Here is a 21,291-nt window from a genome sequence, read left to right on the forward strand (position 1 = left end):
CACACACACACACACACACACACCTATAAAAGAGGAAGTGCTATAACGCTATCTACTAGGGCCCTCAATTCCTACATGTCAGATGCACTCCTATGGTCCTGGCTAACACAAGTGCATCTTTTCCTGTGGCTTAAATAAGCAAGAGGGAAATCTCAGCCTGGTCACAAAGGATACTGATCAAGGGCTGAACTCTGAGCTCTGTGGCTGGTAAAGGGCTGACGCCACTGCCTGCTGGCTCCATGCATGCCATGCGTGTGTTCTGCCATGTGCTTCCCTTCTTTCAGTCATCTCCTGCCATGAGAACTCACTCAAGTCCACATCTCCCTGCAGCCTCCCCCAGGTCACTGTTGCACTCTCCTTCCTTCCTTCCTTCCTTCCTTCCTTCCTTCCTTCCTTCCTTCCTTCCTTCCTTGTGTTCTGAGAGCGAGGATGCTAGCCCTCAATCCGAAGAGCAGAGCACCTCATCTTGACATCACTGGACACCGTCCCTATTTTCAGAAATTATCTTTCTAACCTAACGTAGGCATTTTTGTAACCCATGTTGCCTGAAATAAAATGACCAAAATAAATATTGGAATATTAACTCTCAGCTAATACGTAGGGATCAGTTTCCATCCAGTCATAAACCAGCTGGAGCTGGTTAAGCTTCTTGAAGCCCTGGCAGTCCAACAGGAGCCAAGAGTTTCACATCTGGTCTTTCCTGCCAAGAAGTCCTGGAGAGGACCTTGTGGCTTCAAGTTCTGTGCGCACAGTGTCTCCCTAGAGAGATGTAGGCCTTCCTACCTGATCCTCACTGCATGGTGAAAGGCAGGACTTAAATCATGAGTGTGTGAGAGAGCATGCTTTGGCCCCTTGTGGCACTGTGGAGAGGTAGGCGGGCCACTCCATGTTGGCTTTGTGCAGAGTCATGGAGTTGTGAGGTCAGCTGGCCTCTGTTGCAGAGACCACAGGGACCTCGTCCCTGCCAGCCCATGATGTCCTGGTGGATCTCACCCCATGCTGTTTTTAGCCAATACAATAAGTACATTGTGGGAAACAAACCTCTGGTTGGCAATATTCCCAGTGATAATCACAATGAACTTTCATTGAGTGCTAATCCCACCTTGGGTATGCTGTACCTGTTATCTCACTTAATCTGTACATCTGTAACTGTTGACTATAACATTTGCTTTTCCAGATTAGAAACCCAAGACCTAGGTACCAAGGGCAATTGGTGTCATGGCAGCAGGCAGAGCTGAAATGGTAGCCATACTCTGCCTCTTCCTTGAGCCAGGGCCTTTCTACTTGGCTTTGGTCTCAGTTCTCACAAGGACACAGAGGGGCTAATGGCCACAGGCATGAGGGGGCTGATGGCACACGGTTCACACTGCCTGCAAGCTGTCATCTCCAGATTTCAGACTCCACCGGTCCCTACCTCTCCAGGAGGCTCTGAGATTCAGGGCAGCTTCTGCATGACAGCTTCGCATGGTGCTTGGTGCGTGGCGCATGCTGAGTCTCCCCTTATCTCCACTGCTCTGTCTGTGTGTGGGTGACGTGGCAAAGGTTCTGAGGAGTGAACCCCAGCACTGCTGACTCACCCACCTCATGGCAGGACAGTCAGGGTGGGCTTGGGACAGCAAGTTCATCACAGAGGCTTCAACTTCGTGTTGCTTTGCGTATTGACATCTTCATAGAAGGCTTATGCCAGGCTCCTCCTGGGACTACTGAACTGTCCACAGCAGGAAAGGCTGGTGTGTGTGTGTGTCTGTGTGTCTGTGTGTGTGTCTGTGTCTGTGTATTTCTATGAATGGCTATTTTGTATCTCTCTCTGCATCTGTGACTGTGTGAGTGTGTCTTAAGTATCTGGGCTGTGTGACTCTGTCTATAGTAGGCACTGCCTGTTCATGCATGTGTATCTGCATTTGTGTCTGTGAATGTGTGTGTCACTGCAACTGCCTGTATGTGTCTGAACATGTCCACGTGTCTCTCTAAGTGTGTCTCCATGGCTCTGTGTCTAAGTCACCCTCTGTGTATGTGTTGGTATGTGCAAATGTGTGTGTGTCTATCTCAGTGTGTATGTACGTGTGCATATTTGCATTTCCCCCTTGTGTGTCTGTCTGTGACTGTGCATGTGTCTTTGCTTGTGTGTGCGCTGTGTCTGTGTGTCTGCGTGTGAGTCTGCCTCGGCCTGCACTGTGCCTCCATGGTCTGTGTGCACCTCTGCATCTGTGTCTTCGGTGGGCATGGGTCCGGTATTTCTGGCTCTGCCTGGCCTTGTGTCTCACTGCCTCTGCGCCGCTGTGTGGTGCATGAGGGTCTCTGTCTGTGACTGCATCTCTCCCTGCGCTTGGGTGGGCTGAGTGAAGCCTTAGTCGGAGTTGACCAGCGGCTTCCTGAGGTCAAGGCAATGCTCAGCGACTCCAGGAAGGGAAAGCTGTGGTCAGCAGTTGTGGTTTAGGCCCATGCTATTTTTAAAGTTTAAAAAAACAACAAGAGGAAACTCATTGCCACTTAATACCCAGGTCAGAGTTAGATAATACATAAGGCTGCACTTATATTTTTTAAGGTGGGCCTGTGGCATGATTGGGTGGCCTGGGAAGACCCCAGTGCCTCTGTGGCCTGCAAGGCCACGTGCGGCCCAGTGGGCTGGCAGGTCCTAATCAACACGTCTCCATGCACCGTCACCCTATCCTCCTCATTGTTCTTTACAATGGCCCTGTGAATATGGGTTCCTGTTCTCAGCCAGGATGAGGAAACATAGGCTCTGGGATGGGCACTGCCCCAGGCCACTTCATCAGAGTAACAGAGCCCGCATCTCCACCTGCCCCTCTCCCTCGAAGCCCAGTCGGTTTGCAGGAGTCTGTGTGGCCCTCTGTTCCCACCTTGCCTCCTATCAAGTGACTTTGGAGGACAGTTGTGTAGCTGATGGCTAGCACAAGCACCCACTGTCCATGAAGAGAGAGTGCCTTCAGTAAGGTGGATTAGAACGAAACACTTCGTGAGGAAAGTTTGCTGCCTACTGCACAATACCAGCCTAGCCCACGCCTTTAACCACTTCCTCACCCTATCAGAGGCCTGGCTTTTTATAGCTGATGAAATGTTTCAGATGTCACGGCCAAGTGCTGAAATTCTCACGTCCTCATGGCCCATCTTGTGGCCAAGCTGGTGACCCCTCCCAGTTGTCCTACACTTTGCTATTTAGAACAGGGACAATGACCTGAATTTCTTGGGTGTATGAGTCTGTGCTGTGCTCAGAGAAAACACATCTAGTGGGCCTCAAAAAAGCTGGTCACTCATGGGTGGGAGAATAAGCCCATGGAGGCAGAATTCGACACCAGCTCTGAATCGTCCTCACCCTGGTTCCTTGCCACTGACACCGAGTTCCAGGCCCTGAGCTGACTGGGTGTTTGTTTCTTTTTCTTCCTGTTCCCACAAGGAGCCTGGGTTTAGAGTTTTCCTCTGTGAGAGATGCTGCAGCGCAGGAGGAGGCACTGGCTGAATGATTGCAGGGTGTTAGAGCCTGGCCCAGTGTGTCTCATTGTAAGCCTGAGATTGTTATTTAAAGGGGTTGACAGGAAACCATGAATTTTGCCCACTCTTGTCTGAGTCTGTCGCGCAATCTGCCAGGCCTGATATGAGCACTTGGCACTACTGGAAAGGCTGCTTGGTGTGGCATCTGTGGTCCACATGCCCTGTGTGACTTCCAGGCCCTCAGCTCAGCTTTGCACTGACCTGACTCTGGCCACAGGTCCCTCTTTGGACCCAACATCCAAGCAGAAACAAGGATAACAGTAGCACCACCACCTTCCACAGAAGTCAGGCCCACCTCATGGTAGCCAAGGGCCTGGTTCACGCCCTGGCTCTGCCTCCCCAGACCCTGTAAAGTTGGACCAGGCATTCACCTCTCAATGCTTTAACTCCCTCATCTACAGAGAGGATGCCATCATTGCCCTGTAGGTGTTAGTGAAGCTTACCTTGTGTCACAGAGAGAGGTGCCTGCTGCAGAGAAGGTGCTCCGTTAGGGTGAACCCTGGACATGACCAAGCCCCTCAGTCTACGGGAGCCACATAGGGTTGATGTGAAGGAGGAGCAGGTATTAAGGAGCTCTTGCAGCTGTCCCTGTGGAGTTGGAACCCTGAGCCAGGACATAGTCTGCTTAGTGGCCTCTGGGCTTTGGAGCCCGGTAGTCGGGTGCTACCTGCTAGACAGGGCCAGACTTGGGCTCTCCCTCCTGGCCTTCCCCTCAGCCTTTGGGTGTCGGCGCCCAGACCCCTGGATGCTATGTGCACACTGTGACACCCATTCCTTGCCCCAGACAGTTCTGATCCGGAAGCGCAGTGACCATTGGTGCCTTCCTGGGCAGGGCCGGGATGCTGTCCCTTGTTCCAGGCCACGTGTCCAGGGCTGGGCCTCCCAGCCAAGCCTTGCTCCCCCCTTCTGTGTGAGGGGCAACTGAACGCTACCTTTCCAGTGTTTTCAGTTCATGGTATAGCAGCTCAGGGCCTGGATCTGTGACCCGAGCACCTCAGTCCCCTGGGATGGCGCTGTCTTTACATTAGAGTAGCAAGATCCAGTTTAGCTCAAGGACTGACCACCTTCTAGGACAGAAGCATATACATAGTGGGTCCCTGGGCCAGAGTCTGTGGCCCAGCCCACCCTGTATCCTGGCTCTGCCCCTCAGCAGGCAGGAACTTGGAAGGAGTACAAACCTCTGCGCCCCAACTTCCCCTTCTCTAAGATAAGGGGATAACTGTCATCCACGCTGAGGTCTCTGGGAAGGATTCCATAGGTTGGTGCAGGTAAGTGCTTAGTGCTGGTGCTTGCAATCCAGAGTCCTCAGTGCACGTGAGCAGTCGCTGTGAGATGCGACCAAAAAACCACAGTGCATGCTTACAAACATGGACAGTCATAGTCGCACTGCCACGGATCCCCTTCCCAGCCGCCCCCACCACTTTGAACACACTTACTCCTGGGTGCTCGCCGCGTTCTGAAGCTGCCCTGAAGTCCTCTTTGGTGAATGTCCTCAGTCACCCTGGCTACCCTGATGTGCCGAATCCATTCAGAATGTTCCCCTTTGGTGTTTGCCTTTGGGGAGGAGCTAGCAGCTGTACAAGGCCGGATCCCATGCGGAAGGCGGAGGAGGAGCACCGCCCTGTTTCTACCAGCTCGCCTTCCCACTGGAGGGCAGGGCCAGTCGCTATGCTTTGCATCACACCTCACAGAAACTCTCAGGAAGGAGGACTTCCAGGACTGCTTCAGTAAGTAGTAAGAATGATGGAGTAAGAGTATTCGAAGCAAGGCAGAGGATTTTGAGAAGAATTAGTGACAGCGTGTCCTTCACTATAATATTTTTTAAAAACTTAACACACACTGTGTGTTTTGGGCATACCTCTGGTTTCAGTCGTTAACCTCCTGGTATTTGTGAAGCCCTCAATTCACGAACGTTCTCCCTGGCCGCTATCAGCCTTCATGTGTGCCAAGTGGGCGATCACTGCAGCTGCCCCAGGCTACTACTGTGGAGGTTACACACGGCGCAACAGACAAGTTCCTGGGAGAAGCGTGCTGCCCCTGGTCACAGTGGCTTGGGACTGTGCTCTGCAGCCAGCTGCCCTGTTTAGGGACCGGGGCTCTGAGATCAGAGCAGCGCCTCCGTCAGCGCTCCAGCACGAAGCCAGGCCCTCCGTCTCCACAGATGGCCATGTGGTGGAGCATGCCCTGTAGCCTGGCTCTGCACTCCGGGCTGCTGTACCTCCCTGGCGCTTGGCTTTGCTCACACTACCTAGGTCTTTAATTCTATCTATGTCTTTAGTTTCAGATTTTTAACATGGGAGCAGTAACAGAAATGAACTCACACAGCCCCTGAGAGGGTCAGATGAGCAAAGCAGGGGATGCCACAGGTCTCCCTATGCGGCAGGCACTGCTGCTGTATTTGCGGCTGTAGCACTAGTAACAGCAGTGCAGTCTCCTGCCATGCTGGCCCTGATTCCTGCTCTCCATGAATTTATGCCCTTGCACCCTTCTCTGGCAGAAATTTGACCCTTTGCTCCATCCTTCGCTGGGCAGGAAACCCAGTTCCACCAATGGCTCAGGTAAATCCCAGCTTCCTGCAACCCAGCTTTCCCATGGATCCCCAGACAGGAAAGCCCCCAAGGACCTGTCCGGCTAATAGGGACATACATCGATGTGGCTAGAACAATTTCCTTTCCCAAAAGGGAATGTATTTTCATCATCTCCTAAGTGGGCTCCATGTTAAAGTCCAACTTGGCCCTAGTTGAGGGGTAAGAGCTTGCTGTTTTAACCAGCCCCTGGAGGAGGTGGAAGCAGGATGTAGTCCCACTTTGGCAGAGTTCCTTTCTGTTGTGACCTCTGTCCCTGTTGAGAAACCACCTGCCCTTTGCCTGCATAATGACTCCAACCCAGCAGCCATGACTGAAGGTGCCTCACCAAGGGTCCTCACTTCACAGATGAGGAAACTGAGGCCTCGACTTGGACTGGTTAGAGCTCACATAGCACACTGATGTGCAGTCTATTGTTCCTGGCCTCTGCCTGCGAGCAGCCTCAGGAAGGGCTCAGAAGTCTGATGTGGCCCTGAGTTTCCCAGGCTGAGCAAGAGCAGGAGCTGGCGGGGCCCTGGCCTCAACCCTTCTTTCTCTTCCAGGGAGGCTCTGCACTCTCCCCAGCCGCTGTCATCAGCCCCAGCAGGGCTCAGCAACAGGCGATGGCTTTAGCGAAGGAGGTCAGCTGCCCCACCTCATCCACCCAAGAAGTTGTCTCCTGCCTGCGCCAGACACCTGCCAATGTCCTCAATGATGCCCAGACCAAGGTGGGCACTGTTGTGCAGGCTGGGAGGGGCAGGCCAGCCTTTCACAAATAGAGAGCCAAGACCTAGAGGGGACACATAGCCCATGCAAGCCACCAGGTGGTAGAAGGTCCATTCCCTGATGCCCATAGGCCAGCATGTATCAAGCCTGGGTACTGAAGGTGCACAGGGCCCCCTGCAACTTCAGTTTCTCACCTATGAAATGAAGATACTGATGCAGGCCTTGCAAAGCAGGAAGGTGTAGAGTGCAAGGCCACAAAGGAGTGGTTGTGCATCCCATGCAGCACTGTGGTAGTCACAGCTCTGTGTTCTGGCATTAGGAACATAGCCCCATAGATAAGTTATGGACTTGGGCTATCCCAGCCCTTACACAGTGCAGCTTTGTGCCTACTTCACAGCCTGCAAAGACCTTGCTTACAGCCCAAGTCTCTAGTTGTCTCTGAGATTAGCAAAGAAGACAGCAGCAGGAGTCCCTGGTGCAATTGCAGCTGAAAACTTGGTTCCCTGGGCAAAGACTGCAATGGGTCTTACCCTTAGTCTCCCTAAATGTGGTAGATGTCATGGTAGCTAAAGCTGATTAGTCAGTTTCATTTATCAAAGCCACAACCCTTTCTGCAGCCACATACCCCTTCTGCCCTTGGCATCTGTTCTTAGCTCAGTAGGTAGGTACTAGGATGCCCTCCTTGGGGCCACCTGTTGTTGAGAGTGAGACTTGCTCTCAGCCCCTGGCATTGTCACCTTGTGTCCAGCCTACCTGTAGCTGTGGTCATTTTTGGTTTTTCTCCAAGAGTGTTATGGGTGAACAACCTTCTTGGGCGGTCAATTCAGTTAGGACTTCCTCATGCAAAGCAAGACAATTCATTGTTCCAATACTATTTTTGGGGGGGCCGGGGAGATGACTCAGTGGAATAAGCACTTCCCTGGCAAGTGCAAGGGCCTGAGTTCAATCCCCGGTTCTGAAAAAAAAAAAAAAAAAAAAAATACTATTTTTTTTAAAAAAAAAAAAAGAAGGTAAGACTAATAATGGCATTAAAGGTAAGACAATGGCATTCCTTTGTACCCTGCAGCTCCTGGCAGTGAGTGGCCCTTTCCACTACTGGGGCCCAGTAGTGGATGGCCAGTACCTCCGAGAGGCCCCAGCCAGGGCCCTGCAGAGGCCTCCTCGGACCAAGGTCGATTTGCTCATTGGGAGCTCACAGGACGACGGGCTTATTAACAGAGCCAAGGCAGTGAAGGTAGGCCAAGAGGAGGCTGGGGGTACAGTGGGCTGTCCCTAGCCTGGGCCCAAGGAATTGCCAGAGCACACACAGTAAAAATCATTGGGAGCACTATTGAATATTCTTTTTATAAATTGTTAATTCATGCAGATAGGATTCTGAATTCTGTTGGATTATTCTATTTCCCATGGGTAATCTATATGTGCAAAGGTGGTTTTTCATAATACTAATGGATGTGGCAAAAAAAAAAAAAAAAAAAAAAAAAAAAAAAAAAAAAAGGACAGGATTCAAAATTAGCACAGAAACGACTGATTCAATTACAAACTATGTAAACTTTTAAGTATTATGCTGCCATTCAAAAAAATGAACTAGCTAACTCTCCACTTGCTTCCGGGGTGTCTGTTGTTAGATGGAAAACATATAACAACATGTTTATGACTAAGCTGTAGAGGAATGGGAATTGATATAGCACTCATGCCTTTAAAAAGCAGCCTGTAATATGTAGTACCTGTGTAGAATGAATGTGCGACTCTTTAGGTTCCCCTGGGAAAGGAGAGTGGTGTAGACAGAATAACGGCAGCCTCCCCAAGCGATGTAGACATGTAGAAAGAGCACCAGGCATTGCTTACTGCCGCTCAGTTCACACACGCGTGATCTTCAGTGTTGCCTTTTCCTGGAAGTGCTTCATCTAACGTCCTGCACATAGGGGTGTGTGGCTGTTGGTTCGTGGACTTAATTTGTCCTGCAGTTTTGAAAAAGATGCCTGCATTTGCATCTGTGAGGGAAAGACAGCCACGGTCACGTTTGCTACCTGATGCAGAGTTTGCACACAGAGACCAAACCTTGCCGAACGCTTCTTTCTAAAACCAAATTGTCTGCAAACAAGCATCGTGAACCGAGGCACCACTGTACTGAACTTACCCCAGCTATCTCAGAACCATTAAGAAAAGAATCTAATTTCATTTTCCCAGGAGGCTTGGGATCATCCAAGTCAGGGCACACGGGGTGGGGACACCCCAGGAGGCACTCCCCTGCTGCCGGCAGTACAATTTCTGTCTGCAGGAAAGGCAGTGCAGCTTCTCGGAAGGTTTGGACCACATAGCAGCCCAGGTTACATTTCTCTATCACGCCTGCTGATTGCAAGAAGTTTGCCTGGACATGTGGCTGCCTGAGGCTTGTGCAGGCCAACCACTGCCCTGGTAGTGCTTTGGGGACTGTGCCCACCCTGTCCTCAATTCGCGTACTACTCCCTGTGAAAGCTTTAACCCGGACCCCAGCTAGGTGCTGCATGCTCCCTCCTCTCCGAGGCTGAGCAGGCAGTTTCCTCTTTCCACTCGCAAAGACGGACAGTGCTCTGCAGCAGGAGGCTGGCTGCCCAAGAGGCCTGGCTCAGAAGGCCCATGCTCGAGGCGGCACGGGAGCAGGAGTCAGGCTGCAGCCTCGCAGGCCGACTCCCAGCCCATCTCGCAGCTGCTGCCCAAGCTGCGCTGGGAGGCTTTGGGCTCTCCGTGCCTGTTCTCTGACTAGACGTGATGCTCTGCACATTTCCCTCGCTCCTTCCGGAACAGGCGCAGCACTGAGCCATCTCGGGTCCCGACCTACCCAGCTTGCACCTGGGCGCTGACCAGACCGCAGGGAGGAGGACCACAGCAAAGGCCAGGGTGGCGGCTAGAGCCTGGCTTTCAAGGCCATTGCGTGCTGACCGCTAAGTGTGCAGACAGAGTCTCTTGCTGGCTTTGGCCCAGACCCTCCACTTGAGCTCAAGACTGGCTTAGCTCTCAATCTGGCCAGCTCTTCATAAGCTCCTGACCCCTCATCCACAGCAGACTGCTGGTCCCCGCTCTGTCCCCACCCCGAGCCAGCACATCCTCCCGCAGTCTTTGCCACCTCAGCAAACAGCTGCTCATGCTCCACGTGCTTGGGCTCAACACCAGAAAGCCGTGGACACCACCTTCCGCCAGCATTCCCTCAGTGATTGCAGCCGCTCTGTCTTCACAGTACACCCAGCAGCCAGCTGCCTCTCACCACCTCTTGGGCCATCCTCTCTCTGCCTCTCACCACCCCTTGGGCCACCTGATCCTGCCGTCCTCTTTCTCTGGGACCGTGGCAGGAGCCCTGCTGCCTCCCTGTTTCTCAGGCCCTCACTGTTGGTGAGGCCCACTGCAGCTGGGACAGTCACTGCAGACAAAAGTTGGATCAGGCCACTCCTCCACGCTGAGCGCTTCAGTGGCCTCCGTTCTCAGAGTCAAAGCCACAGCCCTCCCATAGCCTAGAGAACCTGTGTGACATGGCCTTTGCAGCTCACTGGCCTCGCTTCCCACCCCTTCCTCGTGGTTCACTGTGCTCCAGCCACACCTGACCTCCTGCAGGGTCCCCAGACATGCTAGGCACACCCCCACCTTAAGAGTCTTCCGTTTGCTCATCCCTCTTCTAGCGTGGTCCTGGGTCACACAGTGCCGCATTTCCTTCAGCATCTGCCTGTCAGACCCTAGCTGCATGTGCACCTCGGCAGTGCCAAGCACGCTAGTCTAAAGCCGAGACCTGTTCAACATTCATGAGGGCACTTGCTATGTCCCAGGCGCTGGGCCAAGTGTTTAGCATAAAAATTGAATTCTTGCCCTCCTGGAGGTCAGTGAGACTAGGGAGTAGAGAACAAGCAAGGTGAACCACCTAAAGACATGGTGTGGAGAGATGGGCTTCCTACTCCTGAGCCCAAGAGGAGAGGGGCAGGGAGTTGCCAGGCCCGTAGTGGCACTGCCAGCAAGGTGACACGTGGCTAAGAAACTGACCAGAAGCCCACGAATCTGGCTGTCTCATGGCCAAACAGGAAGTGTCCTGGGATTAGTCAGAGGCATCTGTATTTCCCAGAGCCTGAGCCTCATTTATCCTGCTTATAAATTTGGTCATTATTTATATCTTTATAAAAATGATCAGAGGGTTTAAATATACCTCAATATCTAGAGAATAATTTAACCTCAATAAATGTAGGGGTTTTTTTGTTTTACTTAATTCTTTAATCTTGATAGGATTAGTGTCCCTCATCCAGAGTTAGCCACAGAAACAGGAATACAAAGAACAGGCAGTCACTGAATCACCTCTCCTGACCTGAGATCAGGTTCCAAATCATAGCAAACACATATGTGCACACACACCTCTTCCTCATGCCAATCCTGCCGAGGGCTGGCCAGAGCCCAGTTAATAAATTTACACAAGAAGCTGGGGGGGAGGGGTAGGAGCCTCAACCCACAGCTTGCGCCCCCAGATCCAGCCATTGCCTTGGCAGAGGTGCGCCAAATCCCCTCACCCCTGCCACCCCAGCACAGCCGTGGTCCTCCCAGGGAGCCCCAGTGACACACAGCACAGTTTGCAACATACCCACGGGGCATCAGGGCTGCTTGAGATGCCTAGAAGGGCTCCTCCACTCTTGGGGAACGATCTTACCTTCTGAAGTAGCAGCTCTCTATTGAAATCCTTCATCAGTCTCTGTGATAGGGAATTTCCACCCTCTTCCTCTCTTCCTCACTGGTGAAATTGACAGTCTGCCTACACTAACTGGGCACTGATTTGCATGATCAGAAGCAGATTTGTTCCAAGATGCGACGTTCCATCTTCCCCTCCCAGCACAAGCGTCTCCAAGGAAGCCAAGGAAAACTAGAAAAGGAGCGCTGCCGCCACACCCCAGGCTTGGCCGCGTGACAGCCCTTCGGAGCAGGTGGAGTGGGGCCCGCGGAGCCTGGGCTGCCTGAGGGTTGGAAAGTAGCACCTGGCAGCTGAGGAGCTGGCACGAGCTCCACACAGGGCTATTGAATCCTTGGTGACAGCGTATAGTAAGAGGTGCGCGCAGGAGTCTCCAGCGCCTGTGTGAAATTCCTTGAAAAGAGGCAAAGCTGCATCGGATGCTGGGGCTAGGGCGGGTGGGCGGCAGTCCAGACTCAAGGCAGAGAGAGGGGGCGGAGTCAGAAAAGGAGATCCCAAGGCTGTGAATTAGGAAAGTTGCTTAGCAAGTCTGAGCTGCCTTTTTGTTAGCTCTCCAGTGACACAGTAAGTGAGCCACTCCTTCCCCCCAACACGCACACCTGTCTCCTGCACCTTTGTGAGAGGCCATCTAAGAAAGGAACCGACTCTCACCCCTGGGGTCCCTGGCGGGCTGGAGCTCCGGGCTGCTCTCATACACTGCGAAGCCCTCTCCTGACATGCGCGTGCGTGCGTGCGCGCGCACACACACACACACACACACACACACACACTACGATCCAGGCCCTCACAGCCCAAGGCTCATGAGTTGCCTCCCTGTAGCGTCATGTGCTAGGATCACCCCACACAGCGAGCTGATGCTTAGTGAAGTTGATCCTCCCAGTAGTGATCAGGCTCCATGACTACAATGGCATAAAGATGAATGCAGACCAAGCTGGAATCACTGTATATTTTCCTGATTTTTATATTATTTTCCCTCTGATTTTAAGAAAATATTCTGCTGGGGCAATAGCTCAGTGGTATAAGCACCTGCCTGGCAAGCACAGGGTCCTAAGATCCTGAGTTCAATCCCCCTCGCCCCTGTACCAATATGTATTTTTTTGCCATTGAATCCCTAAAATCATGGTGGGCAGTGGCCTGGGCCTTTCCTGCTCCTTAGTGTGATAATATGTGGAGGAGTCAAGACCCCTGCTGTGCTAGCTACTTCACATTGGCCTCTGGCAGAGACTCTGCAAGACTGTGCTACATGCTGGGCTCAGGGGAAGTTTGAGACTTTTTGGTATTTTAGGGAAGGGTGCAGAGGGTGTTCAGGGCCTCACTACTAGATCAGACTTATAGTGATCCATCTGTTTACAGCCTCCCAAGAGCTGGGATTACAGGCTTACGCCACCACGCCCAGTCTCAATTGCTGTCTCAGTGGGCCCCAGGGGCGGGGCCGGCACCTCAGGCCTGGGGATTGAATTCCAGGTCCTTCGACTGCTTGCAGGTGCTTTAATCTGCTGAGCTATTTGGCTGGCCCGGGAAGTTCTAACCAAATGGATAAAGACCTAGTGATAGTCTGCATTCTCTGAGGGGGACACGCATGCAGTGATGTTCACACAAGTATGGTGACAATTTCAGATCTTGAAAAAATGTTCTGAAAAAAGCAGAATCAGGTCACTTGTAGAGGAAATGGCAAAATGAGAGGGGTAGTTTGTGGGTGTGTCTGGGAAGGCCTTTTGGAGGAGGGGCCATGGGGTTGAGATCTGTGTGGGGAGAATAAGCCCTGGGGAAGTCCCTGGCAGAGCTGCCCAGAGAGGGTGCTGGAGAGTGCTGGAGGGTGCTGGGAGCACAGAGGAGACAGCATGGGGCCCTGAGGAAGCTGTTCATTGAGACTCAGGGCTGCACCTCCCCAGGAAGGCAATTGGGCTCTCCTTGCAGCAGGTGGCTACGGAATGCATTCAAGCTATGACATTCATCTACCCTTTTCCCAAAGAGCATTCTGGCAGCTGAATAAAAACTGATCAACAGGTAACAAAGGAAGACCAGATTGCGCTGTGGGGCTGTGGAAATCCAGGGACGCACTGGTTACTGTGGCAGGGTCGCAGGTGTGGTGGTAGAGAGAAGTGACAAGATGCTAGATGTGGCTACGGCCCTGTGATCCCACCATTCTGGGCAACTGAGGCAGGAGGATTGGAAGCTCAAGCCCAGCTTGGGCCACTCAGTGACTTAGCAAGAGCCTGTCTCAAAATATAAAGTGCAAAAGGCTGTCCTCGTAAGCTCATCCTGACTGCTCCGTGGGAAGGGGAGGAGCTTAGTGGGGAGGCCTTGGGTTCAATAGAGAGAGTGAGAGAGAGAGAGGGAGAGGGAGAAGGAGAGGGAGAGGGAGAGGGAGAGCGGGAGGGAGGGAAAGATGGAGGGAGGGAGAGAGACATCGGAGTTGAGCTGCAGCTTCAGTCTGTGGCTGGAGTGCCTCAGTTGTGGCTTTAGAAGAGAGGCTAGGGCTGTAATAACAGATTTAAAAGAAAACCATGAAAATCTGATTGCACAAAAGCCAATAAAAGGTTTCCAAAGGAAGTGGTACCAACTGGTAAGTTAGGACATCAGTCATGGGGGATACAGATAAAGGCCGCTTCAGCCACGGGAGAGCCACGGGAGCCTGAACAAAGCCTCTGGGGCCCTGGGGAGGTGGTCACTCTGCTTTCTACAGCTGCCTCCTGTCCTTTGCATGGCAGTCCTGTGGATTGAACATGTGCACCTGCAGAGCACCTTGCTCAGCTCACGCAGCTCACGTGGCAGGGAATGCGTGGCTTCTATCTTCGGCCCTTGGCTCCTGACTGCCCATCAGATGCACAAATGGGTGCTGTGTGCTACCTGGTGGGGAGCTATGAAAGGTCTGGGGCATTTGTTCATTTGTTCATTCCTCCCTTCCAAGAATCAGGGAGACTCTGGTGGGCTTTTTAGTTTTCTTTTGGGGGTTCTGCTCTGGTCTACTCCTTTCCAAACCTGGGGTGTTGTAGCCCTTAAGTAAAACTTCCGGGATAGCCAGAACACAAATGAACACAGGTCAGGAGCCTCCTGTGTACAACATGCTCCTCCCAAGCCTGCTCTGTGGAGCACCACCCCAAGATCTGCCTCAGGATTTCGCATGGTATTCATCTCCTGCTCTTTTCCAAAAGAACATTCTTACAGCTGAGCAAAAAGAGCATTCTCACGGCTCAATAAAGACAGGCAACCAAGGGAGGCAAGATTGTGCAGGTGTGGAAAGCCAAGGGGCAATGGACCCCTGGATTGTGGCAGAGCTGTCCTATCTGATTAGGGGATAATTGGTCTGAGCTGGGAGAGGACGAGAGGAGGTGGCAGAGGCTCAGGAGGACCACTGGGATAGACTGCTATGGAATGCCAGGCTGATGTATACTTGGGAGTACGAGTCTGGGTGTCTGTCCATCTGAGGTCAGAGCAGGAGGTGCCTCAGGCTCACTGTGGTAAGCCTGTGGAGACGGGAGCTCACCTGTGCAGTGTGGTCTACTGAGCCATTTCCCAGGCTGGAGGTGCTTGTTCGGCTAGAACGTCTGAGGATCTGGTGAGGGATGCTTAGGACTCTTATCGTCTAGGTTATCGTGGACACAAAGGAGGACATGACCCCACCCCCAAGCATGTATGTGTAGAGAACAAAAGCAGCAGGGGAAAAAGCTGGAGGCCTCACAGTTCAAAACTAGGCTGAGGTAGCAAAGGGAGTTCCCAAAATGATCTTGGGAGATAGCTGGGCAGCAAAAGGAGCAAGGGGAGGCTGTGGTGAGAAGTGGCAGGGTCCTCTGGGACTACTGGTAACCTTGCTGGGGTGTCTCCATGGGGGCGGAGAGAAGACATGACCAAGTGCATGCCTTGGCAGCGGCAGAGAGGCACCCTTCTGGGGGACCCCGGTGGGCCAGACTCGTGGGGAGCTGCACAGGAAGGTCTGTGCAGTGGGGGCCATCTGTGCAGTAGGCCTGGACCTTTGCGTGGAAAGGGTCCTTGGCCCAAGAGGAAGCAGGGTCCAGGATGGGCCATGTCCCTGAGAAGGCCGGGGCAGGCCTAGGAAGATGTCAGGAGACATCCAAGTGAGCTGCATCCAGTTGGGGCGGCTGGGAGCCCCCGGCTCCTCCCTGGGTGCTGCACCCACACCCTACTCTGTGGGCCTGGTCCCTGTGGGTGCACAGCTGCAGACAACAGATGAGCCCTCCTCTAGAGGCGAAGAGCAGGACGATGCAGAGCCCCAGGCTAGGCCTCCCACTCCTCTGCCCGCACCACCATGTGACCCTGCGGTGCCCAGGCTGCCTGCACCTCTCCTCTGGCTCAGCTGCCTTCCATGCTGCCTACTTGCTGGACAACAGGCACCCTCAGCCACCTGCCAGCACCTGCCTCTTCCCTGCCCATGGGGAACAGAAGCCCAGAGAGGCATCTTCATTGAACATATTTACTCATTGCAGATGGGTCCTCCGAGGCCACACCCCAAGCTGGATTTGAAGGGCATCTCTGAAAGGCCAAGGGCCTCCCTCAGTAGCAAGGCATCCAGGATGGCCCCAAAGCCCTTGGCATGTCCCAGTGTTTCCCAGTAGCCTGACTCTCCTGACTACTAAAAGCAGCCCTTTAAAAATCACACACAGAGACCCTGCCCCTCCTTGATAAGCCCTTAACACAGACCACCTGGGACAGATCTGTCTAGGGCAGCTCCTAGCTGTGATGAGTGTTTGTAGAAGTGGCTGCAGCCCAGGGCTCTAATTAAACCAGCGGAAGACCTATGCTCAGCGCTGCACCAAGGAGAGGAGACGTGTGTGGTGGGATTGGCTTAATGTGCATCCTACTGCTTCCCTGTGCCCTCCATGAATGGGCCCATATTCCAAGGGCTCTGTCACATTGCATTTGGGGAGGTGACGCCAAATGCCTATGGGGACCCAGCTGAGTGCTGAATCCTCCCTGGAGCACAGAGCTGAGTGCCTCCCCTACACCCACTTCTGTCCCATCCTGGGCTATTCATTGTAAAACACCTGTGGAGCGAAGTGTGGCAGTGCACTCCTGTAATCCCCAGAACTGTGGAAGCCTGAGGCAGGAGGATTGCAAGTTCAAGCCCAGCTTATGTGATTTAGTAAGACCCTGTCTCAAATTACGAGAGAACTGGGGATCCAGCTCAGTGGCATGGCCCTGGTTCAATCCCCAATAACAAAATCAGGGAGGGCACACATGCCCTTTCGGCCTGGCCCCTCTTTCCACACCCCTCCTGGCCTCAATCATAAGCTCTCTCTTTTGTAGAGCTCACAGCTGAGGGTGCAGGCTGAGAACTTGGAAGCCCCTGCAACAACTTGGCTTTGTATTTTCTTGTACCATCTTTTAGGCATTCATAGTATTCCTAGGAAGATAGGAAAATAGAAATAAAAGCAAGAGAGGTGCTTTTGCCATCAACACAAATGCATATAGCATCTTGGGGTGGTTTCCCATGCAGTAAAGTGGTTTGGGCCTTGGGCTCCTCTTCCGTTCCCTTCACCAACTGAAGCCATTGAAAACCCAGGATTAGCACAAACACATCTCTTTCATTAAGTGCTGTCTGCTTCAAAATACCAGGACTAATTCCCAAGAAAACACTGCCAGGCAGACTTTAACTTCAGTTGGTTCATGGGGAATCCCAGAATCAGAAGGGGAAGTGACTTCCCCAAGGCATAGAGCTGGGGAAGGCCCAGGCACCAAGGCCCACTGCACCTCCTAGTCCACAGCTCGAGCGGACTGCCTTAAGGTGCAGCAGAGCCCTTTCCCTTACTCCTCATGGCAGGCATAAGACGGGCCACGTCGGCCTTAGCGAGTCCACTGCAAAGATGCAAGCCCCTGAGAAAAGTAAAGATGTCGATACCAAGTTCTGCCAGGTCTGGCAGCTGGCACTTGACACTCATGTGGACGCTAACACCAGTGCCCTGTTTGCTGCACTGAGCCCAGGCCCCCGTCGGCAGCTCCCTACCTCGGCGCACTGAGCCTGCTCCTTATCCTTAGGATCCTTATCTGCATGAGTGGGTCATTTAGAGCACGGGCTGGGGCCTGATACTCCCAGCAGTAAGGATCAGACCTGGGCCTCGTCCCAGCCCAGCTGCTCAGCGCGCACCAGTGTGACCCCCAGGCAGCATCACCCAGGTCACACAGCTGTGCTGATGCTTCAGCGAAGCACACGGGAAGTACGCAGGGCAAAGCCCATGCACAGGGTAGACGAGAGGAGGTGTGCCATGGTGACTAATCGCGTGCTCTTGGTATATTTTCAAAACAGAAAAACAGCATATGCAGTTTCCCCTAAAGCATCAGTAGCCGCGGCGTCAGCAATAGATTCAGGATGAGGTGTTTTGGTGGTTAAGCCTGGCCTAGCCCAGCCAGGCGTAGACGCTGTCTGCTCTGTGCAGCTGACGCAGGGCTGGGAACACCATTCACAGATATTCTTCTGGGTCTGTGAGAGAGTATATGTGCTTACTTACAGTGTGTGTGTGTGTGTGTGTGTGCGCGCGCGCGTGCGTTCATGCATGTGGTGGGACTGCACATGCATGTGTGTCCTATGTGCATATGATGTGCTTGTCCATGGTGCATGTTGATGGTCATAATAGCAAGACGCTGCTCATGAATTCACTGTTCAGACTGACCACATACTAATAGGCTTCTGTATTTGCTTCAGACTTCACTCCAAGGAACCAGATGTCATGGCATGAATGAGCCCAGCCCTCAGTGCCTAGCACCCTGCCTCTGCTCCCTGCTCCCCCATGGGAGAGGCTGACAGGCGGGCACAGATGTGTTGATCAGGCAGTCCACTGCTGCACACAGGCCACGCTCAGTTAGCCCACCAAGAGGACAGATGTCCTCGCGGGAGGGAAGAGAGTGCTGCCCCTTGACTTCTAATCCTGTGTGCTTGAAGTGTTTAGACAGGCATTGTAAACATGTCAGGGGTGCTGATGAGTGGGGCCACAGTTTACATGGAGCCTAGACAGACGTAAACACAGATCACAGGCCTGGCCAGGGGCCGGAGTCTGGCGCGCTCTCCCTGGAGCCGCATCCCTCACATTCTGTGGTCCCTTATCTGCAGAATCAAGGAAACTGAGTCTCGGAGCAGGGAGATGAACTGTCCTGCAACCCCGTGTGGATAACAGCAGGCCCGAATAGGGAAGTGGGCAGGAAAGGAGGAAAGCAGGATGGGGGACAGACACAGAGATGGAACATGTGCAGCTCCCTCCAGCACCCACCCCACTTGGCCCAATGCCTTCTCTGCTGCCCAGTATGAAATGCCCAGCCCAGCCACTCCCAGCCTCCCACTCTGCCTCAATGTCCTCCCAGGGCCTGTCCCTGGTGAGCCGTGTGCTCAGCTGCCCACTCCACTGGGCCACATGCTCAGGAGAAGAGCCAGAGCTAAGCCAGCACACTTGTGACCTCTCCCAGCCTGGCACAGTCAGCCTAGACGGAGGATCCATATACAATAGTGCATTCATTTTTGTTTTGCTTGTTTTGATACTGGGACTCAAACTCAGGACCTTGTCCTTGCCAGGTGGGTGCTTGTGCCGCTGAGCTATATCCCTGGCTGGTGCGTTCATATTTTGAATGACTGAATCAGTTGATGAAGCTGAATGGAGCTGGGCTCACCCAGACTGTAGACACACAGGAGCTGTTCAGAGCAGCCCAGGTAGAGCCAGTGAGGCCAGCTGTGTGGTGTGCTGGCAGGTGGCAGTGATGGCCAGCACTGACCACATGAGGTGATTCTGGGGGATTTATTGCATGCACCTTCTATGCATGGCCTTCTGGGGAAGATGCCTTTGTTTCCACATGGACACTGGAAGGCACAGAGGGGCACGGCCATTGCTCTCAGGTCATAGAGCCTAAAGAAGGCAGAGCTGGTGTTCAACTCCAGGCAGTGTGGTCCCAGCACCCAGGAGCTCAATGCCATGTTCTACCACTTCTCAGAGAGGAAATTCTACAACAATTCTTGGGTTGAACTTATCATGGTTTTTGTGTTTATAGAGATTTGAGGAAAGTCAAGGTCGGACCGAGAGCAAAACAGCCTTTTACCAGGCACTGCAGAACTCGCTTGGTGGCGAAGACTCAGATGCCAATGTCCTGGCTGCAGCCACATGGTACTACTCCCTGGAGCACTCTGCGGACGACTATGCCTCCTTCTCCCGTGCACTAGAGAATGCCACCCGGTGAGCTGGCCAGGGGCATGGACCAGTCAATGTGCGGTGGTGAAAGAGGCAAAGGGCCTCAGGCTTTGGCCTTGTGGTGTCCTCTCACCTTCATTCCAGCCACAGTACGGGGTGGTACCACCAAGGGCGATCCTGGGTCATATGAGTGCTCTTGCTGCTGGCCAGTGGAAAAATGGGCACCATAGCTCTTCCTGGGCATGTGGGAGCCATGGAGGGCAGACACAGAGCCTGCCACAGGTGGCCTGGCTGCAGGGTGCTGTGCGAGGCAGCAACATCCAGGCTGGCACACACCACAGAGAGCCAGCCAGAGAGGGCTTCGCTTCCTCTGCCAGCACCCACCCTCTGTCTTGCCCTTTAGTCCCACCAGGAGGGGACACACAGGCCCTGAGGCAGCTATGTGCCCATAAGATCTACAGATAAATCTACTTGCACATGGAAATTAGGGGTCTCCTTGGGGTGGTCTTGTGCCCAATGTCACAGCCCAAGTGGGAGGAGTCTTGGGCTCTGGCTGGCCATGCAGGCCCTTTGGTCATGGGGTGCTGTTTCTTATACCTGCTGCTCGGAGACCCTGTCTTGGCCTCACCCTGTGACAGCTAAAGCTGTGCCCGACCCTAGTTTCTGCTGTTCTCATACACACAGCCCTCCCAGTGCTGCTCCTGTCAGCGCTGGCCCATCTCCCTCTCCCAGAGCACTAGGAGCTCATGGAGGCAGAAACTTCATGCTCACTGTGTGCACAGTGGATAGACAAGGGCACAGGCTCAGCTAGACCAAGGCGTGAGCAGGTCACAGCCCTCTCTTCCTCCTTCTGAGGCCCTGGGGAAGCGACCTGGGTGGGGATTTGGCTCTTGGTCAACATGGACCCCGAAGTATGTTCAGCTCCCTTACAGGACTCACCGCCAGGTGGGAGGGGAGCGGTCTGTGGGAGTTAGTGTCCTAGGGGTCCTGTCTTCTGCCCCAGAGACCCATGCAGGCCTTCTGCTCTCATCGCGGGCACAGGGCCAGCGTTGCAGCTCAGATCTCAGTCACTGTTGCTGACCCGGGCTCTGTGGGGCTAGCTAAGCTGCAGATGTTTGAGGCCTGCTACCTGCATATCCTCTTCACCCAGGAGGCTGTGGTTCTGATCTGCGGTCACTAGCTCAGAATAACTATGCCACCCACATAGTTCTTAGGACCCCGAAAGCCTTTGATTTTCCCTCTAGAGGAGAGCTAGGTCTGAATCAAGCAGCCAGCAGCTACTTCCCGAGGCCCAGTCCTGGGCTGGACCATGAGAACTTGCAGGTGCCCAGTCCCTGACCTGCATAGGCTCACCATCAAGTCCACACCAGCCCTGACTGACTGCAGGAAGAGCTTAGGGCCAGAGTCAGGAAGCCAAGTTCTCGCTTCATTGGTGCCTTTGGATGGAAAGGCAACCTGCATGGGGGACAGGAGCGAAGGCCTGAAGAAGCTAGCGTGGTGGAGGGGTGTCCCCGAGGATGCAGAGGCCACTCACTCCTCCTGCGCTCGGGCCCTCTCGGTGCCGGCTAGACTAGGGCAGCGGCCTCCTGCGGCTGCCCTGCCTCCAGCCCCTGGCACGGAACCTCCCCTGGGCTGCCTCCGGCCCCTGGCACGGAACCTCCCCTGGGCTGCC

The 21,291-nt window shown here is 53.6% G+C and overlaps 1 protein-coding gene across 1 annotated transcript in view; it reads left to right on the forward strand.

Moving 5' to 3' along the window:
- Positions 1 to 21,291, forward strand: part of Tg (thyroglobulin) — a 230,967-nt gene that overhangs the window by 194,153 nt on the left and 15,523 nt on the right. The window contains exons 42-44 of the mRNA XM_004642487.2: positions 6,638 to 6,802; positions 7,867 to 8,034; positions 19,483 to 19,664. Coding sequence (XP_004642544.1) covers positions 6,638 to 6,802; positions 7,867 to 8,034; positions 19,483 to 19,664 — 515 coding nt within the window. The remainder of the gene's footprint in view (positions 1 to 6,637; positions 6,803 to 7,866; positions 8,035 to 19,482; positions 19,665 to 21,291) is intronic.

Source organism: Octodon degus, unplaced genomic scaffold (genome assembly GCF_000260255.1).
Source record: "Octodon degus isolate 3935 unplaced genomic scaffold, OctDeg1.0 scaffold00154, whole genome shotgun sequence".
Classification (NCBI taxonomy): Eukaryota; Metazoa; Chordata; class Mammalia; order Rodentia; family Octodontidae; genus Octodon; species Octodon degus.